The sequence below is a fragment of the Carassius carassius genome, chromosome 13, assembly GCF_963082965.1.
Source record: "Carassius carassius chromosome 13, fCarCar2.1, whole genome shotgun sequence".
Lineage (NCBI taxonomy): Eukaryota > Metazoa > Chordata > Actinopteri > Cypriniformes > Cyprinidae > Carassius > Carassius carassius.
Window position 1 is genome coordinate 19,602,263 of NC_081767.1, and position 21,541 is coordinate 19,623,803.

Here is a 21,541-nt window from a genome sequence, read left to right on the forward strand (position 1 = left end):
ACAATGTATGACATCAAAATTTCTTTACAGCCATCATGAAAAGAGAAAGGTCCCTGTGCCAGAATCAGTTTTCTGGTTTCATGTGATCTAAACACTTGCACTGTTACTAGGACTATCAAAAATGTTATTTAAATGAATTACATGATTTATCAACTACACATATTAATATTAAATGCAAATCCATTGTGGCAGGTTAAAGCTTTAAACAGACAAAAAGTGGATTTCAAAGCCAATATACAGTGTTAGCTTCCAGTGGGAATGGAACAATGTGCTAAACTACACTGACAGAGTTTCCTACAATACTTATTTAGCAGCACCACAGCATCGCCATTCATTCCACAATACGAACAGCACACTGTGATTCCAAAATGAAAGACTCTTATGAGTCGGTACTTATTTGAACATTTTAATTTACTGTAAAAAGTCAAACTCTGAATGACTCTAAGGAGCTAGTTCTTTACAGTGAGTCAAACACATATAGTAAGAAAATGAACTAAATTTAAATTAAATGAAACTTTATTCCTAAATGAATGACCCCTGTAAGATGTCTCTTTTTAATGAATTAAAAAATTACAGGAAAAAAAGTTCAATTCCTGAAAGAATGATGCAAATAAACCATTTTTTTAGTGAATCAAACCCAATACAACCCAAGCAGTGAAGTCTGATTCCTTAACAAAGGACTCTAATTAATAACTAACTTTTTTTTATTTTTAGTGAATCCAAAAAAAAAGAAACAAAAAAAAGAAAGAAATGGAAATAAGTAATGATGTCCCATTCCTGAATGAATGGCTCTACTGAGCTGCTTCTGATTAGTCAATCAAACAAGTCAGATTCCTGAGCTTTTTAGTGAATCAGAAACATACAGTGAAACCAGTGTAGTCTGATTCATGAACAAATGACTCCTATGATCATGTTGGATTACGTTTATGTTGCTTTTATTTTTTCAAAATATTTTTTACAATTTCTAAAGGAAAAAATAATTGTTTAGAAGTATCAGAACCGGAACTGTTAAGTTTTGTATATTTCCCACTCTAAGTTCTCTGTAAACGTTTTCTTTATTTTTCTTACCAAAACCCAGGTGATTCTCTTCCCAAGGCAAGATTTTGGTTTGGCTCATCCGGTTGCGGGCCCCTCTATCATTCAACACAAATAGAGCGTCCCTCCGGCCCTGGGCCATCCTTCTTTAATGATCAGAGCTATAAATTAGTAGCATGTTTTATTCATGAAGTTGTCTTTTGTACATGCCCAACCAAGTCTTTCCTTGCACACTTTAATCTGAGTAATCACTAGTGAGTTACACATCTCTGCTTTTTCTTTTCAGTTCCATGGAGGACCAATTACAGGCTATTAAGTGAGAGAGACAAGACAAAGGCACAAGGAGGCGGAGACAGAGATGAAATAGTGATTTATAAGAAGCTTTCATGGTACGATGGCTGCTTGACATAAACACCCGGATATAGTTTGTTGTTGCTTCTACCATCTTTTCCCTCTTAAATTATTCATGTTGCTCCACTAAAAATTGGTAACATAAATAGAGGCATCAGAGCCAAGCCATTACACCACACCCTACGAGACCGTTCCTGAGAGACGACTAGAGAGCCAGAAAACAAATTTCTTCTGTCTTCTTAGAAAAATAGCTCAGGTTGTGAAGATTTGAAAATCTCTCATTATTTCACTCTCTGTTTGATCAACCTAATGCTGGCACTAATGCAAGCGGAGAATTAGCAAGCATTAATTCTACTGAAGGCTAGATTCAAAAGCACAAGGTTGTTGTTTTTTTTTATTTACAGACGTCATTTGTTTCAGAGTACTTTACCCCGAGAGCCTGTGGAAAACATTGGTGTGCTGCGTGCTCAACGCAAACCTCTAATAAATTCAAGTCCATATATCTTTGACTTCACAGTTTGTCTTCTCAATCAGCTAATGCTTTCAAACATCTTGGCTTGATGCGCAACAAACAAATGCACACAACTTTGCGGATGCTAGAGGATGTCATTTGAAAAGAGTTTCTAGCTTAAATAATTCAGAGGATCCTTTCAGCATCAGCTGGTCAGTCATTCTGAATGTCCACTTTGTCCTTTGCAAGTCACACCATGTGACATCCTTGCAAACCGCTCATGTCATTGCCTTGCAGTGCTGTCACCCTCCATACTGGGGAAGAAAAGCTCCATCCGATCTCTGGACTCTGATCAACTTTGGTGACAAGATTGATGGCTGAATAAAATTCACAAATGATCGGACACTTCTGGACTCTCATACACCCTAGACCCCTAAACGCAATACATGCACATACATAAACACACATACACACACACACACACACACACACACACACACACATACACTTACTTTCCCCTACAGCCTTGTCCTGACACACCTCAGCTCGCAAAGCTGCTGGGAGATTCAAGTTTGACTGACAGTCAGCCATTTTTCTCTCAAGGTGACTTTCCTTTTCCTCTGCATCATGCACGAAGTAAAAAAAAAAAAGAAGACAGGGTCCTAGAGGGAAATGTGACTTTAAAATCAGGACTATATAATCAAAGCTTAGGATCAAAAAGAACAAGGCAGGGAATACAGTATGCTAAACTGCTTCATCTAAGTTTTTTTTTTTTTTTTCTTCTTTCTGAGCAACAGCAACTTTGGAGTCACAGCACACTGATTCTCGAGTTCTGGGACAAAACAGGCAACAACAGTGGGAAAAAAGTAGTTTGTGTGTCAAGGATTTTTTCTATTCAGCATGTTCTGAGGTATTCACCTGTGTTTAGGTGCAATCTCTGCTGTTTCCATTGTCTCATAAAATGTGTTTTTCCTTGCCTATAACTATGGGTCAACACTGCTTAATTTATCAAAAACTATTGCCAAAATCCCTTCAAAGACTGAATTAATTTAGACCACGGGATAGTTTCAAACTGATTTTAAGCTCCATCTATTGAACTGTCACTACAGAAAATTGCCATATTTTGCTGTACACCACACAAGTAATAAATCCAATAGCCATTTATTTATTTATTTATTTTTCAACTATAGAAGCTACTTAAAAAGCAAAATCATTTCTTAATAATTTGTGTGACAGAACTGGCATATGGTCGTGATAAGCACAGTTACTTATAACTGTAAAACAAAATGATGCAACTCAACAGAGCCTGTTTAATGTTATTCATTATTATTCAGGATGAAGAGTTACTATGATTTTGCATGATTATAAATTTGTTTTTGTAAATTTCAAAAGAGACATATCTATGAATGTTGCATAATAGGAATACATATTTAAATTCCTATTTTTTTTTTTAAGATTTCTTTACATCTAAATCACAGAAAAACAGGAATATGCAGCAAATAGCCATTTATCTACAGTATAACACACACTTACAAATACATTTTTACATATATGAAGAACGGTTTAAGAATCAGTAAGCAATAATAATTCTAGATCATAATTTACTTAAGAATCATGATCTTTATGCTACAAATACATTTTAGTGGACTGTTCATGTTACAGACCTTTTGAGATGATGAAAAAAAAGTGTAATTGTAAATGGCTTTTAGAAAATCAATTCATATTGTTTTAATGGTTCAATTATTGTTAAATAAATAATGTCACTCCAATGTTATATTATATAAATGATGCATATTTAATGAAAAATCCATGAGTTTAAAGCTTTAGAGGCAGAATGATTCATTTATAAATTGTGACCATTATTTCTGCCTCTGCCAGTGCATTTCCCCCAAATCCCTAAAAAAACGTACTTCTGAGAAACAGAACTGGTATAAATGTAGCACTCGAGTGAGACGCAGTCCAGGGAAAACAGGAAAAAACTTAATGCATTTTGTCTCAGGGTTATTCTGATATCTGCCGTCTCTCTGCCTGATATCTGTCCATTTACATTTAGTTCATCAAAAAATCTAAATCATCCCAGTACCCAAAAATTACTGGAGAAAAAAAAGGACAAGAAGGGATGTGAGAAGATATGACCCTGAGACGATGAAAAAGGAGACAGGAAGAATGAATTGTCGCACTATTCCTTCCATCTTTAATAACTCTCTTATTTAAAAAAAAAATAAAAATAAAAAGCAGCAAACTGAACCAAGGCCAACCTTTGCTGTGTGCCTTTTGCCAATCATGCCATTCACCAGAATATCTACATGCTGGCTTGCAAAATCTCATCTTTATCTTGATGATGACAACCCTGAAACAACATACATAACTAATTTTGCTATAAGTTTGATTGCATCATAATAATTGCTGTTAATAGTCTTTTCGATTAGATTTTTCTGTACACTTTTGCCATATGTACATAAACTAAGTGACCACTGATAAGCTACTACTAAATATTAGAAACATTAATTTTCTGTAAAGTTGCTTTGCAATGATTTGTATCATAAAAAGCACTATACAAATAAATTTGAATTGAATTGAACTGAATCTTAGTAACCAGCAATTCTTTGTTGCCTTTGTTTTTATCTCAATTACAAATGTCAGTGGAAACATTTTTTGGCGGGAATCTATATTCATGTAACCAAGACATCCCCTTTTCAAATAAACCTCAATGTACTCTGCTTTGATTGGAGTACTAGAAAGTGTTTCTCAACAGGGATCAGAAACAAAGAATTGAATGGTTTCAGTTCTGATTCCACTTCATTTTAATGAAAAATATATATATTTGAAAAAGAAATTCAACTTTATTTCCAAATGATGGTAAACATCATATTTAAACATTTTTTGTCAAAGGTTTGCATACAGTACGTAGACTTTATAATTCAGTATTTTTAGAGGCCGCAAAAAATGTTGTACAATAACTGGCCTCATATATTAAACAACAATATTAAACAACTTATCAACAGATTTATGTTTTTAGAAAATACTATTAAAAAACTTATAAAGTACTTTTGAAAAAAAAACATATAATGTGTAACTACACTGATTGATTAGTTGTTTATGTTACGAAAACAATCAATTCAGAGCTATTTGTTTGCGAATTGGACTACACTGCTCATGCTGTATGTTTTGGATTCATAAAAAAAGGGAAGAGGAAATAAACAGTCATTTGTTCATAGAAGTCAATGGTTCTGCAATTGGACACTGGTCGTGCTTCATTGATTGAGTTGACTGAGTATTCTGTCTGGACTGGCAGATGCATGTTTCAGACAAACCATATTTCAGTTCCAAAATGGAACTGCTTCTGAATGTTCTCGGTTCCCACATTCTTTTAAGGGCAAGTTAGAGGTTTCGTGAAGTCTGTCAGCTGTCTTAAACTATAAATTTTTGACATTTCAATTTACTCCTATGGTGACAAGAACCAGACATGCTTTAATGTCTGCGTAACATAAACTCAGAGCACCCAGTGCAATAATTCACACCACTCACTTCCTGTGGGTATTAATTTTAAGCAAAAGCACAGTGTGGAGTTCTCCGTCCCTCTATTTTAACAGCTCAACCATTAACCACCTCACCCACTCCATCAGTGGAAGCCCAGCTGATGTAGGGCTCCAAACTTTTAGTAATGGGCAAGAAATATAAATATCACATCTCTTTGTTTGACAAATCCCTTGCGGCCACTTGATCTCCCCCCTTTTCTGAATCCGTTTTCACTGTTTATGTCCCTTACAATCCTATTAGAGTGTTTATAAGATATGGCTTTATGATTCCTGCTATAATTCTGGCAAGAGGTTTTGCATATTCATTCATGTCTCTCCATAGTGGCACACAAGTCTTTATCATATTCAGAAACTGACTGAAGCAGGGTTATTATTGTTAACTAAAACTAAAACAAAAGCATTTTAAAAAATTGCTCTGTCACTTAAAATAAAATTAATACAAATAATAAAATTAAATATTATATATATTTAAGGTTAAATGAATTAACAATTAACAAAACTAAACAACTAAACAAATTTACTGCAATTTTAACCAGATTAAAAATAATAATAATAATAATAATAAAAAAAACTGGAAAATGAAATATAAAAATAATTCATATTATTAATATAAACTATAATAATACATGAAAGATAACACTGCTGCTCTGTCTATACCAGGGGTGTCAAACTCAATTCCTGGAAGGCCAGAGCCCTGCAGAGTTTAGATTCAACCCTAATTAAACACACCTGATCCAATCCATTATTTGAAAACTGCATGTTATGTGTGTTGGAGCAGGGTTGAAACAAAACTCTGCAGGGCTCCGGCCCTCCAGAAACTGAGTTTGACAACCCTGATCTATACAATAAAACTACTGAATAATCTCATTTGCATGCCTGTATGTATACTGATCAGTGATGGATATCTAAAGTGAGAAGGCAAAAGCCCATATTTGCCTTGGGCAATTCTGTCCACATTTTTTTATGAAAGCATTTCTGTTGAAAAGAGGAAAAATAGCCTCCAGCAGGGGTATTATATCTAAGGACGAAACACAAGTTTTCATGCTGTTAGCGTGTGTTTGAAAGCATTCATGTGTGTTCGCTGAGCTTGTGATTATGTTCTCTCAAACCAGCACCACTCCAAAGCTCCCATTCCCTATGCCCACTGACATACTTTACTGTACTGTTACTTACAAAAATGACATGCAGTACATAGACTTAATTCAGTCATTTTAGAGGCTGCATAAATGCTATTCAATAACGGTCCTCTTATTTTAAACAACAGTGCTAAACAACATATTAACAGATTTCACTCATTTAGATTTTTAGAAAATACTATTAAAAAACTAGAAAAGTGCTTTTGAAAAACATATAATGTGTAACTACACTTATTGATAAGATGACAGATGAAAATGAACCAGTTTGGAGTTATTTGTTTTGTAATCAAAATCCAATAGTTTATCTTACTTAGATATCATTAGTTATCTTTAGTTGTTATACTTACTAGGTTTTATTAAGTTACAGTTAATTTCTAAGCAAATAAAACAACTTACTTACTGGTTTGAGTGATGCTTACATAAAATAATAATAAAAATTAGCCTCAAACCAATGACATTAATACATCAGTGTTCTCAGGCCTACGTGTTTTACTTCATGATCACCCCAGATACTTCTACAACTGCCTTGCCTTGTAAGTTCTCATAGTTATACCTCAAAGAACACATAACTGCATATAACTGTGGGAAATTTTCCTTTGTATTTTCTGGTAAATTACAGAGATACTTACATAAACATTAATGTTCATTGTATACCTAGTTGACTCAAAAATTAAAATTCTGCCATTTAATCTCTTTCATGTCAACCCAAACCCATAAGACTTGTTCATTTTCATGAAAAGAATTCAAATATTTTTAAATAAAAAAAGAGAGATTACTATACCTCTTTTTAAAAAGACTGTCAACCCAAAATTCGGACACTTCAAAATGTTAGTAAAACAAATCCTAAAATAAATCCATATGAACAGAGCAGTTTAATCTAAAGGTGCTTTTCTACTTTCGGGCCAAATGGTTCTAAGAATGGTAAGGAGCAGTTCCAGTTAGAACTGTTTGAGCGAGGTTGTCACAAGTTAATAGTTAAACTAAAAAACATTAAAAATAAAAACATTTCATCCTTCATTACACGTCGCTATTTAAATCTCGTACTGTATCTTAACGCTTGCATTACAATTCCAATGGGCTCTGTTATCAGCACAACAGTGAAAAAAGAAACCATATTCATTTTGACTTGCCTTGACAGTGGAAAAACGGCTTAAGTCTTCTGAAGAGACATGATCACTTTATATGGTCAACTGTCTAAAGTTTTGGGTGAATACACTTTTAATAACATCTTCTAATAACTGTTTCTGAATGTTCTCGGTTCCCAGATTCTTTTCAGGGCAAGTTAGAGGGTTTGTGAGGTTTTTGAGCTGTCTTAAACTGTACATTTTTGACAGCTCCATTTACTCTTATGTACAAATCTGTTTTATATCACGCACGATATTGAACCTGGGACTCTTTGCACTCAATAGCTTACTTCAAATCCAACAAACCTTCATGGTGCAATATATAAAGATGATGTATAAATAATAAAAAAATAAAAAAATCACTAGCTCACTTAAATTTCTGAGTTTATCAGAAAGAATGATGCTAACCACAACTGTAAAGAAAGGGGGGAAAATACTAAATATACTGTTGAAGTTATTTAAATCATTTTGCACATGTAGTTTATAATCATAATTGTTGAAATTCCAATATTAAATTGGAAATGAGCAAACGCTACAACAGAACCCCATCTTGAGATCACATACTATTTACATTTCAAAAGAGCATACAATTATATTCAAACATATGTAAAGCTGCTGTTTGTCTGCTATTTTTCCACAATTTCGAGTTAGCAAGAATGCCATAAAACTGAAGCCAGTTAACACAGGACGTGAATTTAAAATCCTAGTTACATTATACATTATGTATATAAAATTCTGCTGTATTTTAATTAATGTTAACATAGACCATTAAATACTGTAACAAATGTATTGCTCATGGTTTATGAAAATTTTCATAAAAAATTTTTTATGAAAAATTTGTAAAATGATTCAACAATAAAAGCATGTCACACGTATCTTTAATACATTATACTAACTCTTCTTTTCAAGCCACTAGTCATCATGTTCTCGGTAAACACCAGGTGTCATGAAGGTCGCAGGCCTGGGAATGTAGCTTTAATTTAAGGAGCTCACAATCACATTGTGTTTCCAAAAGTCATTTCAAGTTTATTATGATTAGATGAGCCAAAAATAGAGATGTCCAATAGGTGCTCTGTTAGCTTGTTTGGCTTATTTGATTTGTGAACCAGCTTATGTACTGCCAAATATTTTCTCATCCAAATTCGAGGAGGCACCGCCTTGGAGAAAACACCCCTGACACCAACAGCCCAAAAAGTATGGAAGCAATTGTGATGTTGACATTTCTCTTAAACAGTCAAAGTGGTAATCATCCTTGTAGATCACCAGGTGCCTTAACTAGTTTTATATTTGCTGTGGCAAAACAAGGTTTTGTTTATTGTTAATTTGCTTTACTATTTGAATGAATAATTTAATTGACTATTCTGACAGCCTTATTGGTTGCCATGGCATTCTAGTTATAGTATGCCTCTCGAATTAAAATTTTCAATCTCTGTTAAGGCAAGAGCACAGGAACCTCCCCACTAACCTCCAATCTACCCCTGTTTACATGTATATCCTCACACTCATAACACTGTCTGTGCAACCAGAACATCCCTGGAGAATCTTCCTTTCTGATTGGCTTATCTCATTAAAGACACAGTCCCACAAACATCACACTTGCATGTAGAATACGGTTGATTTGACCACAGAAAACAAAACAATTCATTCTTTATTAATGCATACTATGTGGGTCAAGATAAAATAATAAAAAATTTTAATGCCATTTTTTTACTCTGCATATTAAAGGAATATTATAAGTTCAAGTCAAGCTTAACCAACAGCAGTTGATATGATGTTAATACTAAATAACCATAAAGTCATTTTGACTTTTGTTTCCTTTCTTAAAAAAATAAATACATTTGTGTGTGTGTGTGTGTGTGTGTGTGTGTGTGTGTGTGTGTGTGTGTGTGTGTGTGTGTGTGTGTGTGTGTGTGTGTGTGTGTGTGTGTGTGTGTGTGTGTGTGTGTGTGTGTGTGGCGGATGGCGGATGGATGGATGGATGGAAGGAAGGGATGGATGGACAGACGGACAGACAGACAGAGATTTATAATGTCAGAATTGTGAAATATACAGTACTGTGCAAAAGGTCACTAGTATTTTCACCAACAAAAAATAGTTTTAAGTCAGTTATTTCTATGTTTTTCTGTAGTGTAATAATCCAGTGAGATTTTTGTTTGTACAATGAGTCTGACAGCAGTCAGTGCTGAGATCTGATCTCATCATTATCCAGTCTGTCTGGAATAACATGAAGAAACAGAACAAATGGAGACAAACTAAATCCAGAAGAACTGTGGCAATGTCTCTAAAAACTTTAAGAAACCTGCAAAGCTATACAGTACTGTGCAAAGTTTTAGGCACTTTTGAAAAAATGCTGTAAAGTGAGGATGCAATCAAAAATATTGCCATAAATAGATTTTTTTTTTAATTAACTTCTATTAACTTAACTAAATTAAATCAACATTTGGTGTGGCCACACGATGTGTTCAAAAAGGCACATTGCACATTGTTTTTCAGGTACCTTTGCAGGCAGGTTTCTTGAAGTGTCTTGCCACAGTTCTTCTGGATTTAGTCTGTCTCAGTTTGTTCTGTTTCTTCATGTTAATCCAGACAGACTGATGACATCAGATCTCTGTGTGCAACACTGGCTGTTGTCAGACTCCTTGTGCAAACAAAAATCTAACTGGATTATTACGTTTAATGGCAAAAATAATGTTTGGAAATGTAAATTGATATTTACTACTGACACACTACAGCAAAACATAGAAATAACTGACTTAAAACCATTTACATAGTACTGTACATTCTTTATAGCTCACAATTCTGACTTTAAAACTTGCAATTGCAAGTTTATTTTTGCATTTCTGAGAAAGAAAAATTTTGTTTATTTGTTTAGTTTGTTTGTTTGTTTGTTTTTTCCTGTGGTGGAAAAGGCTTCCATAAAATAGAGATCTTACAGTGAGGTATTTATAGCAGTAAATGTCATATATATGGAACAGCAAGTATTTTAATGGTCTTAACTGGTCTTACTCACTTCCACTGTAATCTGTAACAGATTTATTTAAAAGAAGAAGAAGAAGAAGAAGAAGAAGAAGAAGAAGAAGAAGAGAGAAGTTGATATTCAGTTTAATGCTAAGTAACAAAATGCTGTTGATCGAGCTTAACTTGTATTGAACTCATGATATTTATTTAATATACAATGAATCATGCTCCTTCAGCCGGGTTAAATATTAATTAAAGGAATCTCAATTCATAAATAAAGCTAAAACGTAATCACAATTTCTAATAGAAATCTCCCAGTGCGCATTACAGATGCGACCTGAGGAGAGAAAGAGGTCTGTAAGGCGGCCGCCATGCATCGCGCAGGTGAGCACAGAATAATGTTGGACCCTTTCCATTTACCACTCACGATGCCAAGCACTCTGGGTGCGGTTACGCATGGGCACCTCTGGATCTGCCAACAAATCTGTTCTATTCTCCAGCCTGGCACGTGCTCCTCTCCACTCTCGACGCAAGCTTGAGATATAGCCACAGCAGTTCCTTATTCTTTAGAATCTATCAGTGACACATACCGGGAGAGGCTGTCAGATTAAAGTGATTGCGTCTGGCTGGATATTTTGAGAACATTTTCAGATTTCAGAGGTTTAACCCCCAGGATGCTGCCGAGAAAAACACAAGATGGGAAAGAAAAAACAGTAGAAGAACCATTTCTCAAACCACAGTCTTTTGAAAAACTTTCGATCGCGCATAACTGGGTTAACCTGAATTAGAAACTGTATTTTCTAAGTTTGCCAAAAGAATGAAGCACAAAACAACATGTCATTCGCACTACTAAGCAAAACACATAAAAGAAAGAAAGAAAGAAAGAAAGAAAAGCAAATGACCACCACTCAGTGTGTTCCCAGCAAATTCTGCTAGTACACTCACACACTATAGCGATTCCTATCAAGGGAACAATCACAGTTGTCATGGTAACCATAAAGCATCATTCAAGGTCATTATTCACACAAAGCAAGAATGGAATATTTTATTGCATCTGAGTAGCCAGAGTGCAAGGATATCAGCGAGAATGTTCAAGCCATTAAAACACGAGATTTATGGGTAATGATCGGGCCCATAGAGCACGGCTACGAGACATGTGACCCCCTCCCACCAGCCACTGTGTCATCGATCCACACCACAATGAGTTTGTCTTCCCAGTCATTTTCCGACATGACACCGCTGCCTCCGAGGCTTTGCCTGATAAAAACAAAAGATGCAGGCTTCTGCAAGGGGGTTGGGGAAACGCACATGAACAATTGCATGACCGATCCGCCATTCTTGATCTAGGTTTAAAATGGGAGTTCCCCACCTTTCGTCTTACATTTATACCTTTGCACATGCTCTTTTTTGACATTTCACTCACTTCACTGGAGGCTAGGTTTTCGCAGAAGAGGCTGCCACGGTTCCCTACATCAAAGTTTGAGTCATCAGAGAGAGAGACTGCGATCCTGAGGGAGACACTGCAGGCATGTGAGCGGAACTGAAAAGCACTGACAGTTGTAACACTGAACTAAGCCATTCGAGCCGAGGAACCAAAACCCAGAGCCACAATATAGAGGATGTGATAAAGAGACATTTAACAACTTAGCTTAACACTTAACAACTTGAGCAGATGAGAAAACGTTTTCTGGAACTGGTCTCTCAAAAAAAAGCATTCTATTGAAAGTGTTAAAGGGGTTGTTCATAACAAAATTTTTGTATGTGGGACACAAAAAGATATTAAATAAATAAATAAATAAAGTCAGTGGGGTTCGGAACTCAATGATTTCGTTAAATGTACAAAAAAATAATAATAATAAATTGTAATAATCTTGTGTGAGTAAATGTTCACAAAATCTTCATTTATAAGTGAACTAATATATTTAATATCAGATGCAATTTTTATCAAAAAGTTTTGTATGCTCTCAAAGTATGCATTTATTTGATAATACAGTAAAAACATTAATATTATGAAATATTAGCGTTTAAATCTACTCTTATCTGTTTTAATATGTGAATATATTTGCGAAATTTTAATGTACTCCTATGATGGCAAAGATTCATTTTCAGCAGCCATCTTACAGTCTTCAGTATCACATGATTCTTATAAAAATAAGTCCAATATTCTGATTTGATGTTCAAGAAACATTTCTTATTATTATCAATGTTAAAAACTGTAGTGCTTAACATTTTTGTTGAAAACATAAAAAAAAAGATTCTTTGTTGATTAGAAAGTAAAAAAAAAAAAAAATCTTTCTATTTTATAATCTTAATTTTATTTTTTTTTAATAAAGAAATTAATTGAGCTGTTTAAGAATATATTAAATCTGCTTTAACAAGAAATATACTTAAACCTGACGCAATACTCACAAGGTATGGAAATTCCAAGGTATGGAAACACAAGGTATGGAGAAGTGTATGTCCTTGTATAAATGCATAAAATATTCTGAAACACACAGTGACGCATTACCAAAGCAATGATGTATAGAGCGTAACATGCATACATCACAATGCTTATGCAAACCTGAAAATGAAAATTTATACATGCAGGAATGGTAATTTTATTTTTTGTCCAAGATTTACTATGTTTTATGTATGTGTGGCAAGGTCATGGTTGCCCTTTCAAATGAAGCTCCCAATTCATTCATCAGCCATTGCCTGAACTATTCATCACCAAGCGCAAAGGCATGCCATGAATATGTGGATGTGGAAGAATTCAATATCTCCAAATAAGCCACATCTCACATCATCTAGCCATTTTTTGCGCTGTTTATGGGTCCTGATGAAATCGATCAGTACAGTTCTGTTTGGAGTAGGTTTCCTCAAACATCAAATGCTTATGAAGCATAATGTAATCAGCTCTGTATAAAATGCTGAATAGTACAGCTTGCTGATTTATACATGTGTTGTTCAATACACTTGTCTGTTGAGCTTTGCAGACCAGTAAGTAGAATTGATGAAATGTTGATGTAGATTGTGAGAAACGTCTTTGCTCTTGGCATGAGAGCGGTTTACTGCCGAGCTGGGATTCTGGATATCTAAATGAGAGCCTCACAAATTTATTTTATGACCATGTTTTTAACCTATGAATCTGAAAGAAGTAATTAAAAAATTGAAGGAACCATCAAAAGTAGGCCTAGTGCTACACTCTTAAAATTTAACTTTAAAACTACATTTCTATACTCATAGAAGTGGGAATTAGTGATTTTTGATATTATGGGCACTATGCAGCTGTCCCTGATCAACTGTAACATGCTGTTTCATGCACTAGAAAACTCTTCCAGTTCTTGGAATAGTCATTCTGTTTTGCAACAGAACTGAATATGATGTTCAAATTATATAAACACAAAAATCACAACAAAGATAATAGAAGAGTATCACTGAAGACAACAAAAGGTATGACTGTTGTTGTGATGACTAAAACATACAAGAGCTGTTGCTCGGTTTGGGGGAAAATCCCAGAGAAATTAGGGCGAGTGCTGTTTTTTACGCCACTGTAGGTTGTTGCTTTTATGCTCCACTGCACTGTATCTCAGTTAAAAGTATGATCTAGTGCCAAATGTCTGGCAAGACCAAAAAAAAAAGTATTTTGAATTACTTTATTTATAACAGACAAATAGAATAATAACTTTTTGAAAAGTTAACATTTAAAAAATATATATTTTCTTGTCAATAACAACTAAAAACAAATGATCTATAGAATCACTCGAAATAGCAATGGCAAGGTCAAGAATTTCATTCCCAGGGAAAGCATGAACTGATAAAATGTATATATTGAAATACTGAATTCAATTCAAGTCGCTTTGGAGAAGAACATCTATCAAATGCATGAATACAATATAAACAAAGCTAAGGTCCAGAGATGTAAAAGGAATATATATATATAAGCATATAGGTTTATATGGAAAAATTCAACTAAGAATTTGAAAAGGTAGTTCAAATGTGTGCTTGACACTGGTCTAATGAGAATCTGGAGATGTGACTCACAGAGACTGACCTTGATAAATGTCTTACACTAAGAAAAAGCAAGTGAGATTAAATTCATTTTGTGTTAAAAGATGACCCCATTAACATTATTCAAGCCACGTCTTTGATTTGAAAATATAATGGTAAAGTCTTATTAATCAATTATCATTTATGCTATAGATCTCTTTTAAAATTAATACAAAAACTGTCTCCAGTTTTCACTGAGAAAAAGCGGTAAACATTGAAATCTGTTAACTGTAAGATGCCTTTCAACTATAAGAAATATATTCATAAAAGAATACAAAATCTACACATATTTTTCCAATGTGTTTTAGATGTAGCTTTTTTTTATTATTAATTCAATTTTTATACTATTTTATTATTATTTATAAGTAACCCCCCCCCCCCCCACACACACACACACACACACACACACATACACACATACACACTCATGAATTTGTTCCATACTAGTGGCACACAAGTTTGTTTGTGTGTTAAAAATAATTGCATCAGTGTTTGTATTACAAGCATGTGTGTTCTAGGGCCACTCCCTGGGCAAGTCTAAAGGGCAGAAGTATTTGCAGAACAAATTCACTATTAACAAGCTTTTCAATTTACCCAAAAGCAGCCTAAAGAACACCCCATAGATGATAAAGTCAATGCTCAAATCTTGGCTGAGTGCTCACTGACCTTTCCCGTGCTCTGGGTTTAGAGAGGAAGAGGCATGGCTTTATCAGTAGTTAAATTAATGATCAATCCTTGAAAACTCCCTGACTCTGCAAGACTCCTTCTGGCTTAGCGGTTCTTCTCTCTTTATTCCTCATCTCAGATTCTTCCCCTCGCTGCATAATACACGCACACACACACGGACACACACACACACACACATTCTGCAATTGCACGGGCATCCCAAAGCTCTTACTGACACAAAATTTGCTCCTTCCCATAAGCCACAAACTCCTGTCTCATTTCACTCACTTTGTGTGCCAGAAAGTGAACATCTCTGTTTTGTCTGCAGGCTAGCCAAGCCCAGAACAGAAGCAGGAAAAAGTTGAGCTGTTAAACATCTTTCACCTTGCTCCTGGTGCCGTCTCAATCACTCTGCTCCTCTCTTCAGAGATTTTTAAGCATAGATGGAGGCTTTAACATTAGTCCACATCTCAAATGAATATAATAAGCTATTGTGTCCACGATAGACAGAATGATGGGGTTAATGCATAAAGCCAGAGATGTAAATCTGCTCTTACCTGCTGTTGAAGCTTAAAGCAGGGAGGAGGAACAGGAGGTAAGCGGCTCCGATGAATTTCATTGCTTTGTCTTGCTCTCATGCGCTCGGTGTCTCTTTCACCCTTTTTCTCTCGATCGCTCGCTTATCCCTTCTCCCGTTCTCTCTCCCTCTCCTCACTGGCACGCTCACCCGTTCTCTCTCTCTTTTAGTGGTGCACACGCGCGTTAACGCAGGCACACATGCCACGGCAGACAGATGCAACACTGCGAGCGGTCTGTGTATGTGAAAGTGTGGGGCTCTTCGGCTTCAAATAGCAGGAATGAGGAGACAGACGGGTTTATTAATGGCCAGGAACTAGGGTGCAGGGGCGGAGGAGATCCGGGATATGGGGAGGAAGACTGGAGAATGATTTGAGGTGGTGAGGTGATGTCAGCATCAATACAGCCAGTGGCTCCCTGTCTTTTTTTTTTGTGGTCCACGGCAAGATGAATACCTGCTGGTGTGTCCCACATGATATCCATCTGTCTGCATTATTACCAACAGCCTTGGGAAGGGGCAGGGCAATTATCTGGACCTGAGTCGTGCAGGGTTGCTCCACAAAGACTAAATTAATCAATTTTCATGTAGATTACACTTTGATGGCAGGGTTCATTAGTTTGACATTATATTCTCTGTTGTCTGTCAAAGTAATTGATGAGACATTTCCCTGCTCACCATCTCATATTGTGAGATTAAGAGGATAAACCGATCATGATAAATTGAATAGTCATGCAGTCACTTTGTTTTAACTTTCCGCCATTCTGCCACATCTGATGTCTACATCCGCCTTCTCAGAAACAATGTTCAGTTTCTAGAAGGTAACAAAACATCAAAGGTGTAATGAAAATATCAACATCAAACCAATTTATGAAATTTACAATTGATTGATGAGATTAAAATTCACACAATATATTTTCTAAAAGCATGTTATGGATCGTATTGTAAACATTTTACTATCCATGTAGGTTTTTTTTCCTTAAATTTTCCTTTTTTCTTCAGTATTAACTTCTCAAATCTTAAATCCCATCCCTTTCTTACAACCTACAGTAATCTTTTCAGATCGACAATCCAATCAATGACTAATCAATAAAACCTTAAGTCACCATACTTAAAAAAAAAAAAAAAATCAATTTCACTTGGATGTATGTAAAAAATCAGTCTATCTGAAAGTATCTGCAACTACTTCTGTTACATTGAGACTATATAATCCTTATGTCTTATCTAAAAACAGTATAATTATGGTCGATGGCACAAAAAAAACAAAACACTGTGGTTTGTTTTAGCTTCCTGACCAGCATGATCAACACTGGGACCTCACTTGGGAACTCTAAATCACCTCTGAGCATTACAATAAATGGCCAATGACAATTGGCGGAGTGCATGCCTAGTCACTCCCCATACATATGGTTACATAAAATGGCGGCATGCATCCACTCATTCAGGTTTGTGCTAAGGAGCCGAGAAATCATCCTGGTTCACGGTTGTGATTTGAGGGACCCTTTCAGTCAGTCACTGTGAGGAGTGGGGAGGGGCAGAGAGCCATAGTAATGGAGCAGTCTGCCGCCATAGACACTCGAGGCGGTGAAATGGAGTAAGTTGCCGGGGGGGATGAACTCACTGCCACCCGCCTGGGAGGTGGAGGGATGGCTGCCGTCCATGGGGGAGCAGAGGAGTCACCGCTGTTCGCCAAATTCCCCAACTTCTCTTGCAGGTAGGAAAGAGCAATGCTGAACAGGCATCTTTAGAGGTTCTCTCAGCAAGAGCAACACCAGTCAATGAACTCCACTTCAGAACATAGGTCTACCTGGTAGAGGGGGTCCTAGTCTGAGTGATAGTATCTATCACAGCCCTGAGAGGCCAGTGAGGTCTGCCACGTTGATCAGTTTGTGGGTGCCAAATAGTGCCCTGCCCCTGAGAAAGAAAGCCCTTCCTCAGGGGGATTCTCCAGGGAAGGGCTGTCATGAAGAGCATGAGATCAGAAAACCAGGTCCATGTGGGCCAATGTGGCATGACCAGCAGGACCTGCTCCTCATCCTCCCTGATCTGTGCAAGGAGGCTAACTGGGGGACACTTGTGCAGACTCTGGGGCCAGCTGTGTGCCAGTGCATCAGTGCCGAGGGGGGCCTTGGTCAGGCCATAGAACAGCAGGTAGTGAGAGAATTACTGGAAAGTGAACAGGTCCACCTGGCCTTCCCTGAATCGACTTCAAATCAACTGGACCACCTGGGGATGGAGTCTCCATTCTCCAGGAAGGGTAAGCTGTCATGAGAGCACATCGTCTGCATGACTGAGCTCCCCTGGAACATGAATGGTACACATGATTTGAGCAGTGTTTTGATTTCAGCATTCAAGAGGAGGAGATGACAAGTGAGTTGCAACATGTGCAAGGCTGTGCAGTCGGTGCTGAAGCAGTCTCATATGTCTCATATAACAACCTGAGCAAAGTAATTGCGGCTGCAAATGCCATGTGCCCCAGGAGCCTCTGAAATTGCTTTAGAGGAACCAACATTTTCCCCCTAATGGAATTTAGGCAGTTCAGCACAGACTGAGCATCCTCATTTGTGAGACGTGCTGTCATGTTGACTGAGTCCATCTCCACACGGAGAAAAGGGATGATTTGCATAGTTGACCCTATTTTCCCAGTTGACCCAAAACCACACACTGAGATTCTGAAGCGCCATATCCCTGTGCTCACACAGCAGATCTTGTAAATGAGCTAATATAAGCCAGTTGTTGAGCTGAGGACTCAGATGCTCATCTCCCAAAGTGGAGACAGGACACACTGCGCGACTTTTGTAAAGACACAGGGAGACAGGGACAGCCCAAAGGGAAGGAAGTATGCATCGTTCAGGTCAATCACTACAAACCAATCCTGGTGTTAAATGCATGAAAGAAAGTGCTTCTGCGTCAACATCTTGAACGGAAGCCTGTGAAGGGACCACTGCATGCAGAGCGGAGGTGGCCTGGTCCTCAGCACTGTAAGCCTTGGCAGCTAGACACACTCCACCAGGGGAATGTCAACATACCCTCTGGCAACCCCAGGAAGTAAGGAGGGAAGAGCTAAAACATGACCGGGCGGTGTAGGGAGCCTTCCACGTTTTAGTGAGCTCTTCATGAACCTCCGGAAAGAAAGGCACTGGGGTGGAGCATAGCTGAGAATTACATTCGGAGCCAAGATACCAATTGTCCAGTCTCAAGCATTCGGAGGATGGAGGCAAAAGCACGGAGGAGCATGGTCTTCAACTCTGCTTCCGACTCCGACTGAGCAGACACCAAAGCCGGGGGCTGTTTATCAGAGTCTTCAGCATCAGAAGATGATAGCCCCTCCTTTGATGCTGCGATTGACATCTTATCCTCCACAGGAACCCTAAATGAGACACTGAGTCTTCCGCTGGGGCAGACCCAGCAGAACATTCCTGACAGTCTCCTTTGTCCCTAACTAATGTGATTCTGAGATCTTTACACTCAGAGGTACCGGACTGGGTAGAACTTGAAGGTAGCCATGGACATGTGCTCGCAATGCAGACATGACACATCCATTAAAGCCATCTCAGCATGCTTGCGGCCCAGACCTGTGAGATTGTGTCCATCCTCATAAGTATGGACACTACTGCACCCAGAAGCACACGTCTGGAAGGAAGCTGTAGGAAATTGCTCTTTTAGGATGGAGTGCCCAGGGATGGAACACAGCATTTATCTGTGCTAAATAGGGTGAACACACCATTAAATGCTCCATCTGAACACAGTCGAGGATCTCCTGCAGACTGTAGAACTCGTCATTTCTATGTAGTTTCTCTGATAGTAGAAAGAGAGCTCACGAAGCGATCAGCTCCAAAGCAAAACTCTGAATGAGTGGATGAAAGCCGTCATCTTATTTACCCATATGTTTGGGAAGTGGCTTGGCATGCTAACTCCGCTCACCAATTGTCATTGGCTGTTTCTTGTAATGCTTAGAGGTTATTAAACCTCCCAAGTGAGACCCTTAACATCATTGTTAAAATAACATTGAACGTTACTTACTGAAAGGGAACAATTATTAAAATTCTGTCATAATTTACTCAGTTACCCTCACATTGTTATGGAGCCATATTACAATGTCGTCATCTTTCTTTTGTGTAAAAGACTGCACAATCACATTAAAACAGCATCAAAAAATTGTGATAGGAAGCTTTAAAAATGTACATAAGAGGGCTAAAGCTCCATAGAATTATCATAGAAGTAGTCCATAACTTATGCACTATATTTCACAAGTTTTATGTAAGAAAAAGACAGAAATTGAAATCAGTTTTAACTGATAATCTCCTCTTGTGAGTGGTGAAAGAATTACAGAACCTCAGACACTTTGATCTCCTGAGACATACAATAGACACACAGTGCATTAACATACAGACAATGGTTTCCACATCTCACTGAGAGAAAATATAGGAAAACATCTCTCACATATACATTGGTTCCTCCTCATACCCTTCCTTCCCCTCATCCATCCTTCCCTTCACCCAGCTCACTCAGAATAGTCATATAATGTTATACATGAATGCGAGTAATATTTACAAGTCATGTTTGGTGTCATTTGAATTGTCTCAGAGCGACTGGTACAATGGTCTCAATTTTACAAGAAGTAGACTAAAAAGTGATAAAGATCCTAAGAGTTAACAGATATTTTGCTCACTGTAGAGGGTGTGAAAGTGCCTTTTGTCTCAAGAAGTGATAACTCTACATGATCAATGCAAATTACAATTGTTAGTTCCTGTCTCCATCTCAGGGGATGATTGTCTTAGTATGAGGTGACTTAAGGTGGGGTGCAATGTATTCAGAGTTGTTCACAGTGTTAAAGAGATGGATCCTCATGCTAAACATTGCTTTTTAAAACAAAGTTTTAAAAAGTAATTTAGAAGAATGTCTTCGAAAATCTTTCTCCCGGTTTGGTACAAGTTTTGGTTTTTTTTTTTTTAGATCATGGATCTAATGATGTAGACGAGAACGGAAATCCTTATATGATCATTTCTCCCAGAAAAGCACGCCCGCGCACACACATTGACCAGAGGAGAGCGAGACCGCACACATCAACGCTCTTCAAAATTGTCGGCAGCGCTGCATAGGATTTGTTCGAGAATGCCTCGAAATAAGTGCATTTTTGGATGTGAGGGAAAGTTTACCGTGTTCAGCTTCCCCAAGAACCCAGCGTTACATGAACAGTAGATGCAGTTTGTTTTTCCAGGGCAGCAACGCAGTGTATCAAGTGCGTTTGTGTGTTCTCTTCATTTGAGTGATGAATGTTTTATAAACAAGGCCCAAGTCGACGCTGGATTTGTACATCGTTTGCTATTAAAACATGGAGCCTTCCCTGTGATAAAAGACACCATTCATGTAAGTACAATTGCATAAGATTTCTGTATTTTGTTGGAAGTCAGCACATACGTTAATATATGTTAATGGAAACAACACGAAACATTAGCATTATAGCTCCGCTCACAGCATGCCTCCAGGAACTTGGCTTTTTTCGGAAAGAATCGGAAAGCTGTATGTTTCTGTTATAAATATAAGATAAAACTAGAGACTTTTCAGATATATGAAGAAATGCAGTACTACTCTCTAGTACTCAAGATTAACATGAGATTAGGTGAAACTGTGTATGTTATGTACCCTTTAAGGATATGTTGCAAGAGTGTCGC

General features: G+C 37.1%; 1 protein-coding gene across 1 annotated transcript in view; it reads right to left on the bottom strand.

Annotated features, from left to right (window-relative positions):
• luzp2 (leucine zipper protein 2) overlaps positions 1–16,250 on the bottom strand; it is a 107,559-nt gene extending 91,309 nt beyond the window's left edge. Inside the window, exon 1 of the mRNA XM_059564864.1 lies at positions 15,850–16,250. Coding sequence (XP_059420847.1) covers positions 15,850–15,911 — 62 coding nt within the window. The 5' untranslated portion in view covers positions 15,912–16,250. The remainder of the gene's footprint in view (positions 1–15,849) is intronic.
• Between the last annotated feature and the right edge of the window lie 5,291 nt (positions 16,251–21,541).